The sequence below is a fragment of the Lates calcarifer genome, linkage group LG21, assembly GCF_001640805.2.
Source record: "Lates calcarifer isolate ASB-BC8 linkage group LG21, TLL_Latcal_v3, whole genome shotgun sequence".
Taxonomy (NCBI): domain Eukaryota; kingdom Metazoa; phylum Chordata; class Actinopteri; family Centropomidae; genus Lates; species Lates calcarifer.
The window spans coordinates 20969766-20993095 of NC_066853.1; the positions used below are offsets into that span (position 1 = coordinate 20969766).

The window sequence follows — 23330 nt, forward strand, 5'->3', positions numbered from 1 at the left end:
TGAGAAACAGCTAGATTTAAAGATGTATAGTGGAGAATGAATTACATCCTGGTAGCATAGGTGTATTGTTGAACTGATGTGGTAAAACACTTTACAGTACTTCATTTCACAGCATTAAAATGTGTGTTTGTGCAGAAATGGGTCACCCAGATAGCTGGGATGAATCAAGGAGCTCGGTAACTCTGCAGCTTACTGAGAGACATGCACACTCTGATCTGCAGGCAACCCAGGAAGAGAGAGACAATGTGAATGTGTGTGTGTGTGTGTGTGTGAGAGAGAGAGAGAGAGAGAAAAAAAAAATTGAGGTGGAGTGAGATCAAAACCGATGGTAGATAGTGTGAAATGAATCAAGAGACAAACAGAAAGAAACATCAAGGAAGAAGGAGACAGAGCGCATCAGTGAGATACACACAAGAAGGCAGAGATACAGGGAGAAAGGAGGGAAAGAGAGTTTTAGAAAAGGTGGGAGTGGAGTGCAGACACTGGGGAGGAATCAAAATTCAAAGGGAGAAAAATTCCTAAAGCAGTAGAGAGAGGCACACTGAGATGCAGGAGAGAACAAAAGAGAGAAATGTAAGAAGGAGAGATTGTGTGACAGCAGCACAGAAGATAACTGGGTAAAAAAAAAAGAATGTAAGAGTAGATTTGACTTGATATTTGTTGAAGGGGTGAATGTGATCGTCTCAAGTACTCTCGTCAACCCCTCATGTTGCTGTAGAGGAGGTTGTCAAGTGGTGGACAGTTCATGTTTTGAAGTGGGCAAGCTGAACTAAACTCCACCCCTGGAAATGAGTAAAAACTCGGAGGCTGGCTGTGTTTTAGGGGTGCAATCAATTTAATGTTTGTGTGTGTCTGTCAGTGTTTGCATTTGCTTTATCTATCAAACTATCTTTGGAGTGCACACTGTATTTGCCTGTAAGCAAACACATATCCATAGCTGCTCTTACAGTACTGTTTAATTAGAGGTTATACAACACACAGAGATGCTGAAAAAGAGATAAAAAGGGACAGATGGTAGTTCAACAAAAACTGAAAAAGTTCTGTAAAGTTCAGTTTAATATTTAGGAAAGTTTTAACAGCAGAACTAGCTAGACTAATAAACCAGCCACGTCAACATATCTGCAGATATTAACTTATTGCAGAGATACTGATATCAATGCATGCTGGTCAATAAGTAACAAGTAACTGTAGTACAAAAAATGGCAAACTAACTTACTGAGCTGTGCATATTTAAAATTCTGTTTCTTTTTAGCTTGGTGTAAATTTTCAGATACTATTTCATTCCAGTTTATTCTTTATTATTGTATTTTGTTCCTTATTTAATGTGCATCCTTGAGTATTCTATCCCCTTTGTTTTATCCTGCCCACACGTCAAAGTGTCAAGAGCAAAAGCTGAGTCACTCTGAGCTAAATATCAGTGAGATCAATACAGTGTGTGGTGCTACTTATTTATCAACAGTATATTGAGGTATCTGGTAAATATCCATGTTACTGACACTTGATCTTTTTATTATCACATGCTGATTTTCACTATATCTATGCTGAATTGAGGGTCTAGGGATAGATAGCAGTTGTATGCTGTGCAGATTCTAAAATCCCTTAAGGCAAATCAGTGATTTGTGATACTGGGTTATGTATATGTAAAACTGTCTTGACTGTAAGAGTGGGTGGTAAAAATGAATCAAAGCAAACAAGTTAGAAGCTTTGAGATGACTAATATTTTCATCACACAAAATGGGTGGCAACCCAGTGCCAGGAAGAGAGAGCAAGATATGAATCAGAGATATGAGAGAAGACCGGATGGATGGGTATCTAAGTTCAAGCTATAATGCTTTTTTTCTTTTTCTTTACTGTTTGTGTTAGGGCAGAGTTATGTTTTTTTGTGACAGAATTTAAGCTACAGTTTTAGCTGTGGAAACCCATTGCGCATGATGTACATAGCTAAGGTGGATAAGAGTTTTTACCCACTCTGAATACCAGTATACTGCTGCAAAATGACTGACATATTCTGTTGCACTGGCATCTTAAGCAACAAGATAAAACAAGACCTTTGTAATCATACACAACCAAGACACAGAAGCAACAGCCTGTACAACCATGATACACCCTGAAGGGGATTACACTTATTTTTTGGTATGTTGTAGTAATGATGGTCCTTCACTATTTGTCAACTTTTTCAGTATTAAGTATTAAGGCAGGGCAACTTGCACCTTTACCGCTGTTATTGGTATAGTGAGTTCAATTATTGTGGCTGATTAGAACAGAGCTCTGAAAATATCTGCGTGGATGTGCAGCGCCTTTGATTGTGAAACAGGAAGTTCCATTAAGTTCCACTAAGGGGCAGGGAAGAACAGGCAGAGTGGAGAACAAAGTGAGCAGGATAATTATAAGTGGGAGGGTGAGGGTGGGCTGGGAGTGATGGGAGGATTTCATGAGATTATCCTATAAATAGTGTGGCAAGTTTCTTTAGTCATCAACGCCAGTATGTAACTCTGGCACACGAGTGATAAAACCATTCCAAAAATTAGCCTTGGGCTTATACCTCTGCACAAGTTAATACCATTCTCCATGAGACTTTATGGGTTGCTCAGTAGGATTTGAATATGATGAAGTTAATCACCGCACTGTGGGGAGGGAAGAAAGTGATCCAAAACTCCAGCTCCATCTTTTACTAAAAGCTGTTTCATTTATGCAATGGTATATTTCTCGGTCCCATGAGAGTCTATTGTGATCTGAGCTGGTTTTGGCAGACACAAAGACAAATTGACCTTCACGTTGGATTGAGTGGAGGGTGGCTTTTTTCCCCAAGGGATCAGAATGGGTATGTAGCACATGGCAGAGAGGTGGCACGCCTCTGCGAAGCGGCATGGGGTATTTTAGGTCAGTCTTCACCGAGTGTTCAGCCCACCTACATGTCCCTGTTTGACACAGAGCCCTGTCATGGTATGTTTGGTTACTAGTGGCTTCATAGTTACAATGTTGAAAAACTGATGTTCTATTCAAACAGCATAACCTTGACTAACTTATTGTACAGTTCTCTATTAAAGGACCTTTAATACTCTCTATGGGGAAAAAGATTTATTCTGGGCTTATTTTCTGCCATGGTGGCATATTTCTGTAACTACCAGTAATAACTGGGTAGAATAGCCAAAAGCACAATAATAATAATAACTAGTTCTCAAGTATAAGTAAAGTTTGTATATATATATATATATATATATATATATATACTGGTACACTTCTGTCTTGTTTCCTTTTATTTCATGTGGGCAACAAACAGTACGTTTCCTTCCATCATATACATTTTGTGCCTGCAACCACGTGACCTCCATGTGAAAACCAGAAGAGCATTTCTCATGGTTTTGTCTCATGTCTCTCAGTAACAATGTCCCAGCAGGTAGAGCTCTTTACAGAACCAATTAGACAGATCTATTTACAGAAAAGGTGTGAGATGTGTGAGATGTGAGATGACAAACTGAGATATAACCTTCCTCACCCAAAAACAGACACAGAAAAAGACATAAAACCACCAACATGGCAAAATACAAAGCCGGCTACAGATACACAGAAACCTCAATGGCAGCATCTGCTGTGCAGTGTGTGTCATCTTTGTCCCAGTCCCACCATCCCTTCTGTCATTCCCCCATTCATGTTCTGCAAGGGTTGTGTGCTCCAATCAGCTCCCACGCTCTCTTTGGCAGTACGCAAAATCAGATAATGCAAACTGTCAAATCCATCTGATGTCAGAACAGTCACACATCCACCTACTGTGATGCTGAGTCTAGATATTTAACGCACAACCTTTCTGCTCCTTCTCCCTACTTGAGATGCCACTTCAGGCACTGGGATGTATAGTTTGATCACATCTACTGCAGCATGGTTTTAAGCCCACGTGGAGTGATGTGTGGCTCATTGGGTTTCTTGGCTCTAATTTAAGTTGTCCTACTTCCCATCATGCCTCAGGGCTTTAAGGGAATCAGAGCCAACAATGTACTTTCTTAGACGTTGCTTTTGTAACTTTGTCACTCTCACATGGAGACTTTTTGGTAAGTACAGTAGCATGGTGCTAGGATAGTTAAAAAAAGGAGATTACACATATTTTAATGCTTTTCCTAAAAAAAAGTAATATACTACTGATTACATGTTTGGTAGTCGTCCATGTCATTGAAAGTACATGATGAAATTCAGCCATGTGTTTGCAGGTGGACCACATGGACTGCATGGACTGTTCCAACTCAAAAGCAGGTACATAAGCAGTAAGGTTTGTGCTCAAAAGGACATTTATTACAGATATTGCTTTACATGAACCTACTGTGCCTTCATGAAACCAGATTTGTACTTTCTGATGTACAAAAAGCATTATGTGGGTTTTGCTTGTATATATCAGTCAAACCTATTGTGAAAATACTGAGCAGTTCTCATTTAACATTTCATGGGGTAAAAAACACTTAATTTTATTTGAATTTAAATACCAGATTAACTTCTGCCAGAAGCCCTATGTTTTCTCAATACTGCCTTCTGTATTTTAGCAATAGCAGAAAAAAAACAAGAGCTATGAAATCCTGTCTCAATTCTAGGTTTGCTTCTGTTTCATTAGCTGTCAGTTTAAAACTCACCACCAAGTCTGAAAACATTTTATTCTATTTATGTCAAGAGAAAAAAAGCCAGTTTCACAGCTTTTTCTTTCTGACATGGACAACTATGGTCCATGTTTGACAAGGTAAAGTATTGTGATTTTTGAGCTAAACTAGATTGTATATGGTCTAAATGGATGAAAAGTAATGATATTATCCTTTTTCTGGTTTCACAAATGGAATAATGTTTCTAAAACATCCCTTAACTTCCCCCCTTAATTCCCAAAATAGAATCTGCAAATCAGAAAACTTGTCAGCGTTATCACACATCCAAACATAACCTGCTCACTAGCATATGAACAGTGGATATGTGGCATTCGAGCAGCTTTCTACAGCGAACATCAAATATTCGGCACTTAGCGGCATTTTAATACAAAGGACCACACAGTAAAGGAGCTCTTAAGTGTTTCTGAGTGTGTGGTTAGACCTTCTCATTCGGGGTGCTCCTGCTCAGCCTGCGGAAGCAGAGTTTGGACAAGGTCTCAGGAGGGAATTCCTCTGCTGTCTCGTCACCTAAACATTCTTCCCACCACTCCTTGGCAGCTCAGCTGTCAAACCTCCTTAGTCTCCTCCATCTGATTTCCTCAGCTGTCGCCTCCTCCGAGAGGTTGAATCCATAAGGAGAAGGAGCTTCTCTCTGGCTGCTTTGTCCTACAAATCAAAATATTATTAGCTGTATATAGTTTAGGCATTTTGCTGACTGTAGGGTAACTCTAAATTGGTCAAGGTTTTAGAATTCAGTGTCAATCTAATTACCTTCCATCAATCAATACCCTCACAATCTCCTCTCTTACCTCTGTCATTCAGACTGTTTCTGATGGCCGTCTCTAACTGCTCCTCCTCCGTCAGTCCACCTGTATACGATGCTGTGGGATTTGCTGTGTAATCTCGTGCATACTGATGGTATCCTGAGTGTCCTCCACCAGTGCCACTGTAACCTGCACACACACAGTGTATAAGCACATAAATAGAAAAACACATGTTAAAGGTTAAATCTGACATATTCAATGACATATTCTACCAACAATGTGTTAGTAAATCTCTCAATACTGCCAGTGGCACTCAGCCCCAAGTGCACTGGTTCCTACTGAAGATGAATACATAGTTTCACATTTTAAAAAATAGTTGGGAAGTGTAGTTTTCAGCAGATGCTACTCAAACAGGAGTAAATAGTGCATCTGAGGGCAGCTATTGCTCCAGTGAGTATTTACAGCAGCAGGACAGTATATGTAGTAATAAGCAAAATTAAACTACATTGTGTGTGTTCATGGTGATAAAGGAACAATGGAAAAGTGTGTCTTAGTGATGTGTTTTTGACAGTAATGGGGCTCTATGGCTAAGAGGATTAAGGCATATCAAGTATTGGATACAAAAACAATACTTCTTTGTAGGATCTGTTTGATGTTAGTTTTAGGCCCATATACAGTATATACAATGACTTTGCTAGAATGCTTTGGTACCTGAGGAGCCTGAAGAGTTGTAGTATGCACCAGGCTGGGAGTTATATCCATTCAATGTCACAAACTCTGGTGAAAATATATAAAAACAGACTACTTCAGTACAAAAAGAAGCATGCATTAAGTTTTGTGTATGGATTAATACTAAGGTGCACAAATCAAAGTATGAGTCCAGTATGAGATCTAACCCATCATTTACTGACACATACATATTATGTCATTAAGAAAACCTGTATTCATAAAGTTACTGAAAGTAAGTGTATGTTCATGACCTAAATCATATCTGAATCACAATAACAATACAAAAAATCTTTTAAAAACAAGAAAAAATATAATTTTTCTCAGTGGAACTTGACTGTCATACAGGAGTCTTAAAACAGATAACACAGGCCTAAGGTTGAAGAAATGCAATCAACACACACACACACAGCATAAGCAACTCCTTGAAAAAAGCAACACATACACAGCACATAAATTCAGACCTGCACATTTCTTCATGATGGTCTTCAGTGGTCCAGAAGTGTAAAGCAGACCCACCAAGATACCCGCCAGGTGACCAACAAAAGAGGTCCTGAGGAAAGAGAGCACAGATTAACTCCTGTCCTGTGTATATTGCTCTTCTGTTAATATTTTTTATTACATTGTCATGTTTATACTATTGTGTATATTTTTTATAGCCTTATCTTATTTTTATCTTGCCTTTACTCATATTTATGTCTTTTTCTATCTTTTCAATCACTTATACTGCTGCAACAAAATTTCCCCATTGTGGGACTAATAAAGGATTATCTTAGCTTATCTTATCTTATCTAATGAAACACTGCCATCTTGTGGACTTTTAAATTCATAGTGTCTAACGGCACAAACTGAGAGCACAACTCTATTAACCATGTGATAAGTCACAGACATATTAGTTAGTAGAGGGAAGTCAGTTTAGAATGATGACGTTGTGACCAAGTGAAGAAAGTACTGACAACTGTAGCAGTGTATATAACAGGCTTGTCATACTATTGCAAATATATAAATATTAAGTTAAAAATATTGTGCAGTGCTAGTACCCTGCTACATCCATAGTACTAGTGTCTCTACAGTATATCTGGGAGGTGAACTGGACTGGAAACTCACCCGGGTGATGTTATGTGGATCAGCACTAGCTCCACCCAGCTAGCATAGTGATTTGACACAGGCATACCCATCACATTGGTCACACCTCCAGGGTGGTAATGGTTACAGAGCACCTTAAGAGCAAACAGGACACCTAGAAGCAAAGACATATTGACAAAGTTTAATAAATGGGGAAATGTTGCCATGGTGAGACAGTGGTTTAAAAAAAACCTGCAGGAGGTTCGTGTGGTGAGGACATTCATTCTTCATTATTCCAAGTTGTACCAGTAGAATTACATTGTATCAATCCTCAATAGCAGTCATACTATAAGTAATCTTAGACTCTCACAGAGTAGACTATACCTGAGAAGCCAACAGCACAGGACATGCTGTAGGATGGGTCCTGAGTCAGCTCTGTTAGTGCTGCCTCCAACACCAGATAGACTAATCCAGTGAGCAGAGAGAAGACTGACAGCAGGTAGAGAAACCAGGCTCCACCCAGCCGTCGCTCCAGCCTGATACCTTTCCAGACGAAAGACACCATGTTGAAGTAGAGATGCCAATCATCCACATGGTGCAGTGGGGATAGCACAAGACGACACCAGTCTTTAAGCCAGTATGCCTGCTGAACACTCACACAGGCCTAAGGATTGGATGGATAGTAATATTCACATTAGTACTAATAATATTGCCTGAATAAAGTAAAAGGCAATAGTGCATGTCATTCCTGAAAGGTGCTGACTCAGAATTGTTGATTAATTTTCAGTCAACTGAATTACTTGATCAATGAGTCGCTTCAGTTCACTATGTACTACCAACTCTTTTTATTTTGATCTTTTAGTATATGTTTTTAAAATTGTCTAAGAAATAAACTCTGTCTGTTTTGTTATAATACTGTATTAGTGCATTACCTGCATCAGTGGAGCTGCAGGGAACAGGTAAAGGTACACGTTGAGAGCCAGAACAGCCAGGGTGACAGGTGGGATGTTGTCCAGACCGACCTGAAAAATCTGGGAGGCCAGGAGCAACAATCCCAGGTGGGATCCCCTCTGTCGGTTCCGCATACTGAAAACAGCCTGACAAGAAACAACTGTGAGAATATTTACAGTGGAAAGAATCATGAGAGAGAGAGAGTTGTTGCACCCTCTGATCCTCCAGAGGAGCCTCAAATTCTGGAACAGGGATTGTGAGTGAGGAACAGCCACTCACAAAGCATCAGAGAAAACAAAACTTTTAAAAAGCATCTTCAAAAGCCACCTGTCTTAGGAGTTTATACTTATACTTCTCATCTTTTTATATCAATAATCTTTGATTTAATTTGCCTTTATCTTTTCTTCCATCTGTAAAGCAGCTGTAGCATCTTTTTTGGAAAGAGCTACATAAAGTTTTCTTGCTTGGTAGCTTGTATGTACAGAACTAAAACTCTGCTAAAACTATGAGTCAAGTCTGAATATCCAAGCAGCAATCAGAGCAGCAAGACTTAAATCTATGAATTTATGTCATCAGGTCACACTCACTTTCAAGAGATAGACCGTCTCAGTAGGAACTGAGTGTAGGCTCAGAATATGTGTATTTGAGATGGTAAATCCAAATTCATTTTATTTAAAAGTAGGGTGTTCCCAGTGATGTTCACTGAATTCACCTTTAAGAAAAAGTAGAGCACACACAAACCTCCTTGAATTTTTCTTTTGCTTTAATCGTAATCAACAGTCCACTTACACAGACGTGTTTCAAGGTCTGTTTACATTTAATGAGAGCAAAATGTGAGAGGAAATTTTGTGCTTTTGGCTAGCACCCGACAGAATTTCAATCTAACATCATAGAGTACAACCCCTTCCTGGCCTTGTTTTGGCCATGTGCTCTGTAATTTTCTGTCTATGAAGTAGTTTTCTGCTAATTTTAGACCCACGTTTCTGGAGTTTTTGTATATTCAGGACTGAGCAAAAGCCTGTAAATTGGGCTGACGATAGTCAACAGTCTAACAGCAAAGTTTCTGTTATTACTTATAAAACACCAAGTTTTGGTAATAAATAAGAAAATCCACAGAAAGACGAATTTATCAGCAGCAGTAGTGGCTTCTAGTACTTACTGTCAGTTTAGTCGTCTTCCTTGTTCTGTGGCGCTCTGGCTGATGCTAATGCTAATTTTAGTTACTTTTAACTCTGTTGCCAGCTTGAGTCTGCTTCAAAGGGATTTAACGCTCTCGGACGAGCTTACTTATAAAACGCTATACCGTAGCCCCAAATCAGCACTGGGTGTTTCGTGATATTTCATCATTTTTAACAGTTACTCGAGATTACTTGGCAACTGGTGGTAGCGTCACGTCAGCGGTCATGTGACAATAACAAAGCTACGTAACTTGCGCATGCGCAATCCGAATTCCTGTCATTAGTGTAGTCCTCCAGCTTTATTTCAATCATCAGTCGATCGAACATCTTCTGCCGTGTCTGCTGCCACCATATTTCAGTATAATACTTCTCCACTTACCTAATCATTCCTCCCATGTCCTTTCCTTCTGCGATACATCTCCTGCAAATAGTTATTTAAAATATGTCTGTCTTTTATGTCTATGTATATGTTTTTGTCCTTGTCTATGTGCAAGTACATCTCTATGTTTTTGTTTTTGTCCATTTATATGTGTAATATTTATGTCTGTCTACATATATGTACATGTCTATGTTTACATAAACATGATTTGAGTAGTTCATCCACATCCTCACAATTTATTTACATTAATTAATTACATGACTATAAAGAGATGATTTAAGTGTATTACAAAGGTTAAATGAAAGTAGTTTTGTTGTGGACATGGCATTTAAACACCATTTTTTTTAAAAAGCATCAGTTATTCTCTATTGAAATTGTCATTTACCTGTTAAAACCTGAGACCTGATGTGAGCACATCTGTGTCTCTTTTGATGTTGTTTATTATCCTAGAGATTGTTTACAATATGTGGATAATTCATTTGTTTTTGATCCCTAGGTGTGGCCTTGTGCATGTTTCACTAAAAAAATATGGGACTTGACTTGACTCATTTACGCATCTATAGAGATATTAGAAATGTTGTGCACATGTTTAGGTCATGTTTCTAGTTTTGAACGCTTTATTATTATTATTATTTATTATTTCGTTTAAATCATGTTCATATGCTGCATATTTCTAGTAAAGCTCTTTAATCAAACTGCCACAATACCATAAATAGTATTATTCCAGTTTAGGAGGACAGGATGGGCTAATGCGGGCAAGAAAACAAGAGTTGTTTTTTTTTTGTTTGTTTGTTTGTTTTTTTTACCCCTTATGTCAGATTATTGAGGACTTGATTTTAACTATAAAATTGTGGCTAGACACAAACCACATATATAAGAGTGGTCAAAATAATGTAGACAGGTATGGGAGAAGTAGTCAATAAAATTCTGTATTTTTAAATATGAGCTTGAACTGTATTTTTCTGTCCAGATGTCGCCATGTTGATTGGATGAAACCTCTCAGGGTGAGATGTGATGGTCAGAATATACATGCTGTTAGAACAGACCTGAAGGTTCCATGGTTGCCATGTTTTTTTTTTTGTTTGTTTGTTTTTTTCAGATGCACCATTCAGAATCGATCATCATTCAAAGACAAACAAACTCCAGATGATCTGAAATACTTTTGGTTTTCGATTTGCACTAGACGATTCCTTTGAGAAAGAGACTTCGAACAATGTCTTCGCGTCGCACCTGAGCAGAAAATGTGAGATTTAAAAAAATCCCATGTTGTTTTCAATGCATTTTGTTCTTAAGTCTAATATTGACTGCTAATATTAGCAATATTTTTCAAATACTGGTGTAAATTTGTCAAATACGACTGACCTTGACTGTTTTGACTTAAGTTTAAGAAACCAAATGCTAATTTCTTTGGTCTGTTTTATGGTCTCCTTCAACCACCTTGACCTGTTAGCATGCTGAGTAGTAACCTACAAAAAAAAAACAACATTTCCATGTCTTCTAACTTACAGCATAAATAATACATATAGTGAAAATTGTTTTTAATTCTTAGATTTTTTTTTTTTTTTTTTTGTATTTTACACAGAACGCCACATACACTGGTCAGTTTTATGTTCCAAACCAATATACACAGATTTCTAAAGTTTTCAACTACATCTTGTTTGTCTTCTGTTTTTAGTTTAGAGAGATGAAGAAAGAGGGGTAGAGAGGTAGAGGAGGTGGGAGGGCAATATGAGGTGTAAACCCTCTCGTGGTAAAGGTAAATGTCCATTTTTCTATTGTTATTACCAGATTTTATGAAATTCATCGTTTGAAGTTTTTAACTGTTACTTCCTTTTGTCTGTCATTTTTACAGAGAGGAGAAACAGTTAGATAAAAGAAAACCCTCTCATGTAAAAGGTAAATATCCATTTGTCTAATGTTATTACCAGATTTTAAGTTCATTTAGTTCATTATTTTAAGATGACTCTCTTTTGTCTGCTATTTATTTTTGCAGACGAGAAACAATTAGAGAAGAAAAGGGACACGATGAAGGAAAAAGTCATTGAAAAGAGGAGAGGAGAGGAGAGAAGGTGGGAGGGCAATATGTAAACCCTCTCATGTGAAAGGTAAATATTTCTTGTTATCATCAGATTTTATGCAGTGATGAATTATACATCTGTTTACCTCATTACTACATTTTTGTGTTTTTTTTTCTTTTCTCCTCTGTTTTTCTTTTATAGAGAGGAGAGGAGGAGGTGGAGGTGGAGGGCAATATGAAGAGTGAACCATTTCCATCATTTAAAAAAAAGCATCAGTTTATTTCATATTGTCTAAATTATACGCATGAATAATCCATCTGTTCACCTTTATTCACTGAAATTTTACCTATTATTCCCCTTGTCTGCATTCTTTAGAAAGGGGAGAGGAGAAAATACAACTGAAGAAAGGAGAAAAATCAGAGTAGAGGAGAGGAGAGGAGGTGGGAGGGCACTATGAGGTGCAAACCCTCTCATGTAAGGTAAATATACATTTAACTTATATTATTATCAGATTTTTATGAAGTTCATTATTTTAAGTTTTAAGTTAACTGTTACTCTTTTTTGTTTGTCATTTATTTAACAGAGAGGAGAAACAATTAGACAAGAAACGACTTTAAAAAGAAAAGAGGAGAAAATTAAACTAGGGATAGGAAAGAAGGTTGGAGTTCAATATGGCATGTAAAGCCTCTGAAGGTGAATATTTCATCTTGTCTTATCTGCAGTGATGAATTAAACCTGTCTACCTGATTTCTCAAGTTTTAAACTACAACTTGTTTTTTGTTTTTTTAGAGAGATGATGAAAGAGGGGTGGAGAGGAGAGGAGAGGAGAGGAGAGCGGAAGGGCAACATGACATGAAAACACCTCATGTAAAAGGTAAATATCCATTCATCTAATGTTATTGCCAGATTTTAAGTTCATTTAGTTCATTATTCAAGGATTTTAACCATTACTCCCTTTTGTCTGCCATTTATTTTTGCAGAAAGGACAAACAAATAGAGTAGAAAAGAGACATGAAGAAATGAGGAAAAAACATTAAAAAGAGGAGAGGAGGGGTGGTGGAGGGCATTATGAAGAGTGAACATTAATATATAAAAGGTAGGAAACCATCATCTCTGAAAGGCAGTCAGAAAGCAAACTGTTCAAAAACAAGTGTTTGAAATACAAAGTGACAACAAAAAGAAATGTCTCAGTTGGTATGTTTTACCACATGGTTTTACTTTTGTAATTGATCTGGGTACACTCAAAAATATACAACCCTCCCCAGTCCCTTTATGTTAGGTAAAATACTTGGTTTGGAAGACAAACAACACCTCCATCATGTAAGCTATGTTTTCCAGTTCTTTACATTAATGAAATCTTGCTGGTCTGATCAGCCCTGAAGCTTCACTAAGGCAGAAAAATCTGCATAAAACTAACAGTCCAATTCAGATTTAAGCACACAGATACATATGTTGACGAGAACTAGGTACTCTGACCAGTGCATGATGGAGATAAAGAGGAGAGCAAAACCACAACCCAATAAGGACATCTGGTGGACAAGTACAACAAATCCAGGCTCAGAGTGAAACTCAGCCATGATTGACAATCCTAATCCTGACTTTCTTCTGTCTGGAATAATAGATTCATCAGGGTAAAATACAATAAAGTACTTCCAGCTCTAAATTTGGCCACCTGACCTAGTTTTACAACTGAATTTGTTCCTGCTAAGACCAGTCCCTGGCATGATGTGCAGTAAGAGATTCTCTGGATTTAGAATACCGACATGTTTTTAACTAAATTTGACTAAAGGAAATTTTTTAGGGAGCAGAGATTAGTGGTCCATTTGAAAGAAGAGGTAAGCCTCATGATGAAGTTACCTATTAAACCAATTCCAATATGCACAGCAACAGTCATGACCACTCATCAGCTTAATCATAAAACAGACATATATACATACACGTAGACTTTGAAAAAAAGCAGCTGTTTTGGATTGATTGAAGTGCAGAAACCTGGTGAAAAATGGTCCATGTGAGTATGTGGTGAACTAGGAGCAGTGCTGGTTGTAGAGTCTGACAGCAGCAGGAAGGAAGGACCTGCAATACCTGTCCTTCACACACTCTGGGTGAACCAGCCTATCGCTGAAGGAGCTGCTCAGTGCTGTCAGACTGTCCTGCATAGGGTGGAGCTCATTGTCCTCCTCTCATCCCACCACCTCCACGGAGTCAAGGCGGCACCCCAGGACAGAGCTGGCTTCTTAATCAGCCTGTCCAGTCTCTTCCTGTCCGCTGTTGCTCCTGCGGAAATCCACCACTAGTTCTTTGGTCTTCCCTGCATTGATCTGGAGGCAGTTCCGCAGGCACCAGTCCACAAAGTCCTGCATCAGTTCTCTGTACTCTCCCATTGTGACTGATCATCAACATCATGTGATGTATTGAGTCTGCAGTGAAATAAAAATGAACAAACATCCTGCATGCACACATAACTCATGTTACATACTTGATAATCATATCAGAATGATAATACATTAAAGATGAGACAAAGCATATATAAATTTAAAAAGATAAAAGACAAGAAAAAGTAAAAATAAAAAATATGTATCATGATTACATAATGCATTCTGTCATCAACGAATAAAACTAAAGAAAACAAAACAATAAAAGTGAAAAATACACATAAATAATAATAAACATACATTAAGTGGCAAAGTTTAGATTAAAAAAAAAAGACAGAAAAGTTATATTTTGAGTGTTTACTGCCCTCCAGTGGTCACAGTGAGGAGCTATAACACTAGGTTAATGGCTCATACAGTGATAAATGTATCAGAAAACACATGTATTTCATCACCACACTAATGTACCTGATGGCTACCATGGGTGGAATCAAGTTTCATTAGAAACTTCAGTATTTGCTGCCCCCCAGTGATCAGAGGGAGGAATGACCTGATGACAAATAGTGTCAGCACTGATATGATATCAGTAATACATGTCTGTCTATTTTTTAAAGATCACCAGTATTGGTGTATGTAAAAAATAACTGAATGAAAAGTTGTCTTAACAAAAATGTTAGTTTTGAGATTGTGGTACCATGTCAATTATGAGTGATTACTGCCTCCCAGTGGTCACAGTGAAGAACTAAATCAAGACAAAATATTTGAAGTTACACCTGAGAACATAGCAATATTTCCTGTAATTACTTTCAAAATAAATGTGATGACACTGAGGTAATGTAAGTAAATTTCAATAAAGAATCATGACATGACATGAAATTCTCATATTAGCATTTATGTGATTTCTCGCATTGTTAACAGATTGATAGAGTCAGCTAAAAGTCTGGTAATAATAATTTATATTAAGGGTTTTATTAAATCAAATACATAGGAACACCGGCTGGCTTCAGATAATTCACGGTCTGAAACAGTTGATTGTTGTACTTTTTTTTTTTTTTTTTTTTGGCCTTTAAGCAGTTACCTTTATGTATATTGGCTCTCGATTTGCAGCGGAAGGGGTTAAACCTCCCACTTTGCTTTGGCATCAATTACAAACACGTGCGCACAGTGTAGCACACCATTTCTCAATGAATTATTTAAGTGATCCGACACCGAGATCAGCTTTCCATTTCCACAAACTTAAGCCTCAGTCGGATGTAAGACTTATGTGTATAAACGACTTCAGTAGCTTCCGATATTTTTCGGATGTTGCACTTTGTTTGGTTATGTTCGTTCCTGTTTTTCTCCCGCCTCCAATGATCACGACCCGGAGCTAGTGGAGAGACAGTTGCTATAGTAACAGCGGTACGCAGGGCAGATACAGGCGAAGACATTTTGTCAAATCGACTAGAATAAATTAGATTATCACCGGAAAACAGGCGTTTGTTTCTTCAAAATAAAAGCATTCTGTGGCATTGTCACATGCAAGGCTGATCTTACACGTGTTTTGGTTCTGACAAATTACTCAGATACAATATTCAAAGTATTATCACTCTGAATCATCAACTCGGTGCCTGGATGTGCATCTTTGGTGTTCAAAGTGACAATGATTAAACTTTAAAAGATAAACACGAAAACATTGTTGCTTTCTCAACCCCTTTGGCACTTAAGGGCATCCCAGGGGACTGGGAATCACCTCAGTTCTCAAATTCTTCTGTTTGGTTAAGGGCTCTAGTGTTCTCTTTCCTGTTAACCTTGGACTCCTTTTTGGCCCATTACTTGTCTTATATCTGATTATCCTTAATACCCTTCTGCATTTTAGACATTCATTTTTTATATCATTTGACATGAATTATTAGAAGGCTATTTGACAAATTAAGCAGTGGGACTTCTCTGCGTTTGGGGGAATTAAGAGTAAAGAGAAAAAAGAATTGGTTGGGAGAATGACTGGGGTAGAGAGACAGCATGTGGCTACAGTGTATGTTTTTGTTCTTTGTGTTTTTTGAGAATAAACATAATATACCACAAACATGACACCAATCACCAATCATGACACCATATGTTGTTGAAATAATATTCGATGAATCAAGAGCAAACGCCGTGACTAAGGATTCCTCATCAGTGGGTGCAGTAATACCAGTCAATGTGAATATGACTCTTATTTTGAAAACAAAATGCGGAAGTACAGTTTGTTATGTAGTGCGTAACTTGACGCTAGCAGCCAAGCAAGAGCGGGAGAGGGGGAGCAGAGGCAGGTAAAGGTGTGTGTGCGTTTGCCTGTTCATGAATGTGGGGGAGAAAGGAAGGGGTGACGGCGTGAAGAGGAGACAGAGAGGGGTGAAAGGAGGACAAAGGACCGGACCGAGAGGAGGAAGGGCTGGAGAGAGAGAAGGAATAAGAAAAGAAGGAAAGATGACGGAGAGGATAGCTTCGTGTGGGAGCTTGTGTGACAGCACCAACCTGCTGCTACAGTACTGCAACAACGGTAAGCGGCTTCTCAATTCACTTCATCAGACACAACAGGAAAAAGGGAACCATGGCACCGTCCAGACAACACAGCTCAGATGCTCTCGTCTCAATCAAAAAAAAAAAAAAAAAAAAAATGTTAAGAAAAAAAAAATGTGTAGACTTTGCATTTATTTTGGAAGGCGCTCCGAAAAATATGTCAAAAATGAATCCATAAATATGATGACAATTGCTCGTTGGAAAGGAAAATAATTCCCGGCTGCTTATCCCCTTAACATATTGTGTGACTGTGCAAATTAGCCTGATTGGATACATTACATATGAATGCCAATTTATAATCTCAGATATTTCTGCAATGCCATCGTGTTTTGTTTGTCTACCTTCATTTTATGAATAATTTGTGGTTTTTTTTTCCACGACTTTTAGGCTTTTCCACTCTCTTCGGGGAGTACATACATATTTTGGCCAATTTTAAGTGTATATTTTCAATTAAAAATGAACATGTCTTGCAGACAGACTGACTATGAGTCCGAATCATGGTGGATATGTTTCATTCAGTGTAGATACAGTTTTTACAGTGCAGAAGAAGAAAACAATTTCCTGTATTCAATTACATTATAAATTATCTTTTGTCATTCTTTTTTTTCCATTAGCATTTTCCACCCATTACCATGATGTTACTGTCCAGAAATGAGTTTTTTCCTGTCTTATATTCTGACAGCTGTGTTTCTGGTCATAGAGTGAATTATATCAGCAACTGAACACTGTCTAGAAAACACACTCTACTCATCAGCTTTAACACTAACTAGGTTGTAGGATGGTGGTTGTTATCACCACTGGGGAAACTTGTCATGATTACTAATTTCCAGCTTTAACCTTTGAACGTGATCCAAATTCCGGATTTGAATACATGATGATCTCTGATGGTTATTTGGCAGTTTCATTTGCCTCTCCTCTCCCTCCTGAAGCCCTCTGTCTCTGTATCTGTCACATCCTGCCTTACAAATATAATGCAAATACTCTGTTGCTGCTGCTGCTGCTGCAGGGCCTGATCATATCTGTGATGACAGTGGAGGATTGTGGCTGATTGAAAAATGCATCTCTGTCAGCTGAACAAGGAAGTGATGGTTTCTCCAGCTGTTTTAAGCAATGTAGATGCCACTTTTCTCTCTGTATAACACAGCCAGGATGGCTTATGTAGATGTATAAATTTTAGAACTGTTATCTGAGAGAGCTGTCTGTCCCTGCAGTTTACTAAACTTCACAGACAGCCATATTGAGCGGCAGGTGGAGAGACAGCAAGGGGTCATGGGAGTCTGGTCAGTGCTGTGGTGTTTATTATCCAAGATGGAACATGTGCCATTCAGACCATTGTCATAATGATTTTAGTTAAAATTGTAGCACAAACGCTCAGGCTCTGCCCAATTAGCATCACATGAGCTGAGCTCATGAGAGAGAATCAGGTAAAATAAAAATGTGAAATGAAAAATGGCAGATGTTGGTTACAGGAAGAGCTTGTGAGTGACAGCTGGCCCTGCAGTGAAAGTTCAGCTGCTTAACCTTGGTGGGATTTAAAAAGAAATATTTTGTCCAGTGTGGGATGCTGTCTTTTCTCCAGTATTTTTTTTTAAACGTAAATGTGTGTTGCTAAGTTTCTGAGCACCAAATGTTCTCACAAGCAGAGAGAGAGAGAGCGCGATGAGGAAAATCCTCAGGAATAAAGATGTTTTATCTCTCATCATTTCTGTAAGGGTTGAGTTCTGGTTTGGGTCTTGGTTTAGGGTTCATTTAGGATTTAAATTAACTTAAGATAATTGGTCAAAGACTAAATATCTCAGTGAAGGTCCTCACAAGTGTAGGGAAACAGCCGTGTATGTTTGCTGACATTTCTAAGTCAGCTGGGAGAGATTCAGTGTCTTATCAGGGGAGACTGAGCTCCAGTCTCTTTACTCAGTGTGACTCCATCGCCTCCTCTCACTGTGCCCCATCAGGGCTCAAGAGTCTGCAGGCTTCCCATCTGACCAAACACAGCTGATTTAAACACTCTTTCACACAGACAACAAAGTCAATTTCTGTATTGTTTTGTGCCTAAAAAAAATCATACAGAAATGAGCTGTGTTACAGCATGTTGGAATGTTTGTGCAGGGACAACACCAAGTTGCTTTTAAATCTTGAATTATGATACAAGAATAAGACACATTTTAAGCTGTGGTACGCGCTGAAATTGATGCATGAAAATAATCCTGTGCGAAGTGTGAGCAAGACGTGAGAATACCATGAAGTCAGTCAGGGAAACAGTAAAGACATGTTTCATTTGCTGTGCTGCAGCTGATGGCAGACAGAGAGAAGAGAGCAGGGGAACAGACAGTAACAGAGTAGATTCTGTTTGTATTTGTAAAGCATCGTCCTGTCTGGGGTGTCAATCTTGACAGTGCAGCATCTGCTGAGTAAGCATCAATCAACCAACTTCTTCCTTTATTTTATCTTGTGTCTATCCATCTGCCTCCTTTTCTTTCCTGTTCTTTCAGTTTGTCTGTCTCTTTCTCTTCTTCTACCATCTGTCCTCTCAGTGTAACCAGAGATCCTCCAAGTTCACCAGATCATCTCCCCTCAGCCACCTGGTCACATCTTGAGCCAAATACAGTTTACACACACACCCTTTATAGTTTTACTGTACTCAGGTGCAGGGTTATTTCTGTTCATTAGACATATAATGATTAGTTTAGTTTCTTTAGTGCTGACATCATGCTTTATTTAATGATCTGTGATGTAACTTCACATCTATCATTGTTTGATCATATTTTTCTGTTAACATGACACAGAACATACTTCTGAGAAAATTTAAAATAACTTGAAATATGAAACTAAACAAATAAGTACTTGCACTGAATGACTAAATGACTTAAATCTACACAATGCAAAATTATATCAATTACAACTCCAGCAGCTCAAAATGACAATAAGCGGTAACTATAAGTGCCCACACATTAAACTTCAGTAGACCTCACTCTTCTTCTTTAATCCCTCTTGTTCAGAGACCTGGTGCTATACAGTGAACCAGCCTGTGTTTCCACCAGTTTTGGGCAGAGCCATTGCAATCAAGGATGCACACCTAATCTCTTTCCAACCTGTACTGTAGACTGTGACATGCCCACTGATGTCATCACTTTTTAAACTTCAGATATATTATTTTTTTGGTGGAAAAGGGGTATTTGCGTCTGCAGGACAGGTCATTGGTGTGTCCCACTTTCTCTTGTATTTGGGTGCAGCTGTTAACACAGTGCATAGTGACATCAAGAGGACATTTACAGTTTAAAGAGATGGTATGTAACCTGCCCAGTACCATACATGCATTCTGGGTGCATGTTAGCGGTGCAGAATACAGGGTTTCCCCACAAAAGTTATTAGGCCCGGCGGCTTTTCTTGTCCCAGTGGTGTTGCTGAGGACTCTTTGCTCTCCGGCTGCATTTCATCGATCCACAATAGGTACAGGCACACAGAGAGGGTAGGAATGGTTAAAACTTTATTAATTTTGTAAAGGTCCATCAGTTTGAGGCTTACAGCCCTGTGCTTAGGCCCGGCGGGCTGCTGCCTTGTAATTCACAAGGGGAAACCAGGGAGTACAGTATGTTCTCCCAGCTGTAGACTGAAACGAAATGACTGATGACTGAATCAGTCTGTGGAGTGTTAGAGCAACAAGAGCTGTCAATCATGGCACATTGTACTGCTACAAAGCCCTGTGATTTGCCAACTATGTTTACTGATTTTGCTTTAGAGTTCTGCTACAGTCGGGTGAAATCTTCTTCTCCATGGAAGAGTCCGTTTTCAATTTATTCATCAGGTTTTGAAAGAAGATTTTGTAAAACAAGGGTATTGTAAAAAAAATGAAAAAGAAAAAGCAAGCAATTACCCAATGGATTAAAAAAGATGTTCTATTTAGCACTGGCTGGCTACTCTTTCCTTTTACAGTCCATTATGATTCACTTTGGTAAGAGTGGTGTATTTAAACATAAAAAAATAAGTGCTGCTGTAATCTGTATGTCATACTATATTTTTCTTATTTTAAAAAATCTAATTAAAAGACTTAACACCAGCAATGTGTTGGTCTGTTTCTCAGTACTCACCCTGTCTGTGGCTTTAGGCCCCAGGCTGGCTGGTTCCTACTATATACATAAAAAATAACATATCACTGATACAGGTTTCTTCTTTAATTTTTTAGGTTTAGTTATTTCCTAAAACAGTTTTTGAAGAAAACCTCATTGGGACTATTTTCAGCTGTGGATTAATACAGATTTGGTGCTCTTGTGAGTATTTCCGGTGGCAGGATGGTGTATGTGGGATTGACTCAAAATAAACTACAGCGGCTGTGGTTTGCAAGGGAACCTGTCATCCAGTGCGACAATGCGGCTCATTTATGTGTGTTTTTTATGGTTTTTAGACAACAATGGAGCTCTGTGGCAGGTTTTTTTTCCACATGAGAGCCTGTACAAGAATATCTTGTACTGTCATGGTTGGTCACACCTTTATCTGTGTTTGTGAGTGAGTGAATGTGTGTGTGTATGTGACATTGATCCTGGAGTCTGGCTCTGCAGCATCTCTTCCTGGTGGTGCCTGGCTGTACAGATGCTGATGCTGCTGCAGTGTGTGTGTGCGTGTCTCTCTGTGTGTGTGTGTGTGTGTGTGTGTGTGTGTGTGTGTGTGTGTGGCCGTGAGCCAGGCTCCACCCCTTCAGGATCAGTTCTCTGTGCCTACAGCTTATGAGACGGGAGGAGGAGGAGGAGGACGGGATGGAAGGAGGAAGAGGGAGTGGTCCAGGAAGCGAGGGAGTTTGTAGGAAGTGGAGATGGGGGAGGGAGTGGCTCAGCAGGAGAAGATGGGAGATCAGAGTTTGTGTGTGTGAGGGAGATACTGTGTGTGTAAAAGAGAGAGAGAGAGAGAGAGAGAGAGAGAGATCAAGCACTGGTCACAGATGGGGAGGGGAGGGGAGGGAAGGGAGTCACAGTCCAGAGAACCTCTAGGGGAGGAAGAGTGAGAGCAAGTGGACAACCTGCCTGAGTGTTTGCTCTGTGGACTGACTGACTGGTTGATTGACAGGAGGAGTGGACCAGGCACTCATCGTGGTACGATGGCAGGTAGGCGAGACGAGCTCCATCTTCACCATCACTTCACTGCACCATGAATATTTCAGCAGCCTACAATTGTCTTATTGCCCTGTGCCGACCTCCCATTGTCCGTCTCGCTGTCTCTCTCCGGCAGGATCACACACAAAGCCCACCCCCTCTGCATTTCATCATCCATGTCTTTATGTCTGTCTCCCGTCCATCCCTCCTTTGAGTCCCTTCCCTCCAACTCCTCCCTTGCTTCTTCCTTCCCTCCCTCCATCCGCCTCTTTCTTCTCCAGCCTCCTTCTTCTCTGTGGACAGTTTTCTGTTTCCTGAGAGCAGCCATGTGTCTTTATCAGCCTCATTTCAGCTGGTTTTTGAGTAAGATTTTACAGTAATGTCTGTCTGGGCTGGGACAGAGAGGGAAGTTGGCTTGTAATACAAAATGTGTGTGTGCGAGTGTGTGTCGCCAGCTGAATATAAAATAGATGTGGACTCTGGTTATATAGGGAGAGCAATGGAATAACGCTGAGGTGTAACCACTGCTGTGGTGTGTGTGTGATAATTCAAGGGCAAACTGAAAAGTAGCCGGCTCGGCAGCGTTTCTAAACAGGTGTCCTGACAGTGGAGGAGATGAAGGTGAACCCTGCTGATCTCTCCATCGTTGCTGTTTGCTCTCTATCGCTCTCCTCCTCTCTCTCACCATGTATCCTTCTTCTCTCCTGCTCTCTCTCTCTTCACTAACATTTAACATGCTAATCTAAATGTTTAAAATGATGTTCTATCCTTCTAATTGATACCCTGTTATAACTCAGGCTAAACATGCTATCACTTAGCATGCTAACATGTTTGCTGGGTCTATATTGTGTGTGTTTTTTGTTTTTTTTAAATCATGTTTTATGTATCTTATGTTCATGCTTGTGTGAGATCTATGGTTCACCAGTCTGTAAGACCCCCCCCCCCCAGACAATATCGTTGACGTTTCAAACATTGGTCCGAGCGGTTACATGGTTTTCATGTACCGAAAACGAACCCTATCAATCACTTGACCAGAGCTCTGACTGCACTCACTGAACTGAGACATGGCCAAACAGTGTAAAGTCCTCATGATCCTCCACTTCTGTTGCTGTGACAAACACAGCAAACCACCTTCAGTATAGACTTTTATGCCCCACTAGTGGTAAAAATGTAAGAGTAGCAAAGATGCCCCCCCCCAAACAACAATTTAGCTCTCTGGTTTGACAAACTTTAAGACTGTGTCCAAAGTTGTTCAATGTTTATTATATGGTCCTCTGAGACTGTTCTTGTATATAAAAAATGACCCCATGGGTCATCTGTGCCAGCAGCTTATTATAAGCCATGGTTACATTTGATTGTTAAACAACCTCTAGGGGCTGTAGTAATTATGGCAGGAGCAAAGAAGAAAGTCAGATGATGTAGTGTTATAAGGCGACATAGTCCATGTTTGTAAGAGGCTGGGATGGATGGACGGACGGATGGGTCGGCAAAACACAAAACTTTCACACAGGAGACTACTGATCGTTTCATGTGTGAAACCTTTTATCCATGATTGTTGCACAGCCTTATCTATGTGTTTATTATTGTAACCATGACAACCAAGGTCCTCTAACCTTAATAAAGCACCTGTTTTAATCAG

The 23330-nt window shown here is 39.2% G+C and overlaps 2 protein-coding genes and 1 long non-coding RNA gene across 4 annotated transcripts in view; 2 read left to right on the forward strand and 1 right to left on the reverse strand.

Moving 5' to 3' along the window:
• Window positions 1-4262: 4262 nt before the first annotated feature.
• On the reverse strand, window positions 4263-9529 carry rhbdd1 (rhomboid domain containing 1). The gene is made up of 8 exons (XM_018665539.2): window positions 9285-9529; window positions 8107-8271; window positions 7559-7838; window positions 7217-7349; window positions 6574-6662; window positions 6095-6160; window positions 5429-5572; window positions 4263-5285 (listed from the first exon to the last, which is right to left on the reverse strand). The coding sequence occupies exons 2-8, from the start codon at window positions 8257-8259 to the stop codon at window positions 5179-5181; spliced, it is 972 nt and encodes a 323-aa protein (XP_018521055.1). The 5' UTR covers window positions 8260-8271; window positions 9285-9529; the 3' UTR covers window positions 4263-5178.
• A 1261-nt stretch (window positions 9530-10790) lies between these two features.
• On the forward strand, window positions 10791-11756 carry LOC108876117 (uncharacterized). Its single transcript, XR_001959952.2, has 4 exons — window positions 10791-10925; window positions 11358-11438; window positions 11535-11578; window positions 11676-11756. It is a non-coding gene; the product is annotated as an uncharacterized LOC108876117 (long non-coding RNA).
• Window positions 11757-16319: 4563 nt separating this feature from the next.
• Window positions 16320-23330, forward strand: part of eml2 (EMAP like 2) — a 30127-nt gene continuing 23116 nt past the window's right edge. Inside the window, exon 1 of one of the 2 annotated variants that reach the window (XM_018665565.2) lies at window positions 16320-16590. In XM_018665565.2, the coding sequence (XP_018521081.1) occupies window positions 16389-16590 (202 nt within the window). In that variant the 5' untranslated portion in view covers window positions 16320-16388. Of the gene's footprint in view, window positions 16591-21681; window positions 21704-23330 lie in introns of those variants that run through there. The other variant, XM_018665566.2, reaches the window with a different exon arrangement.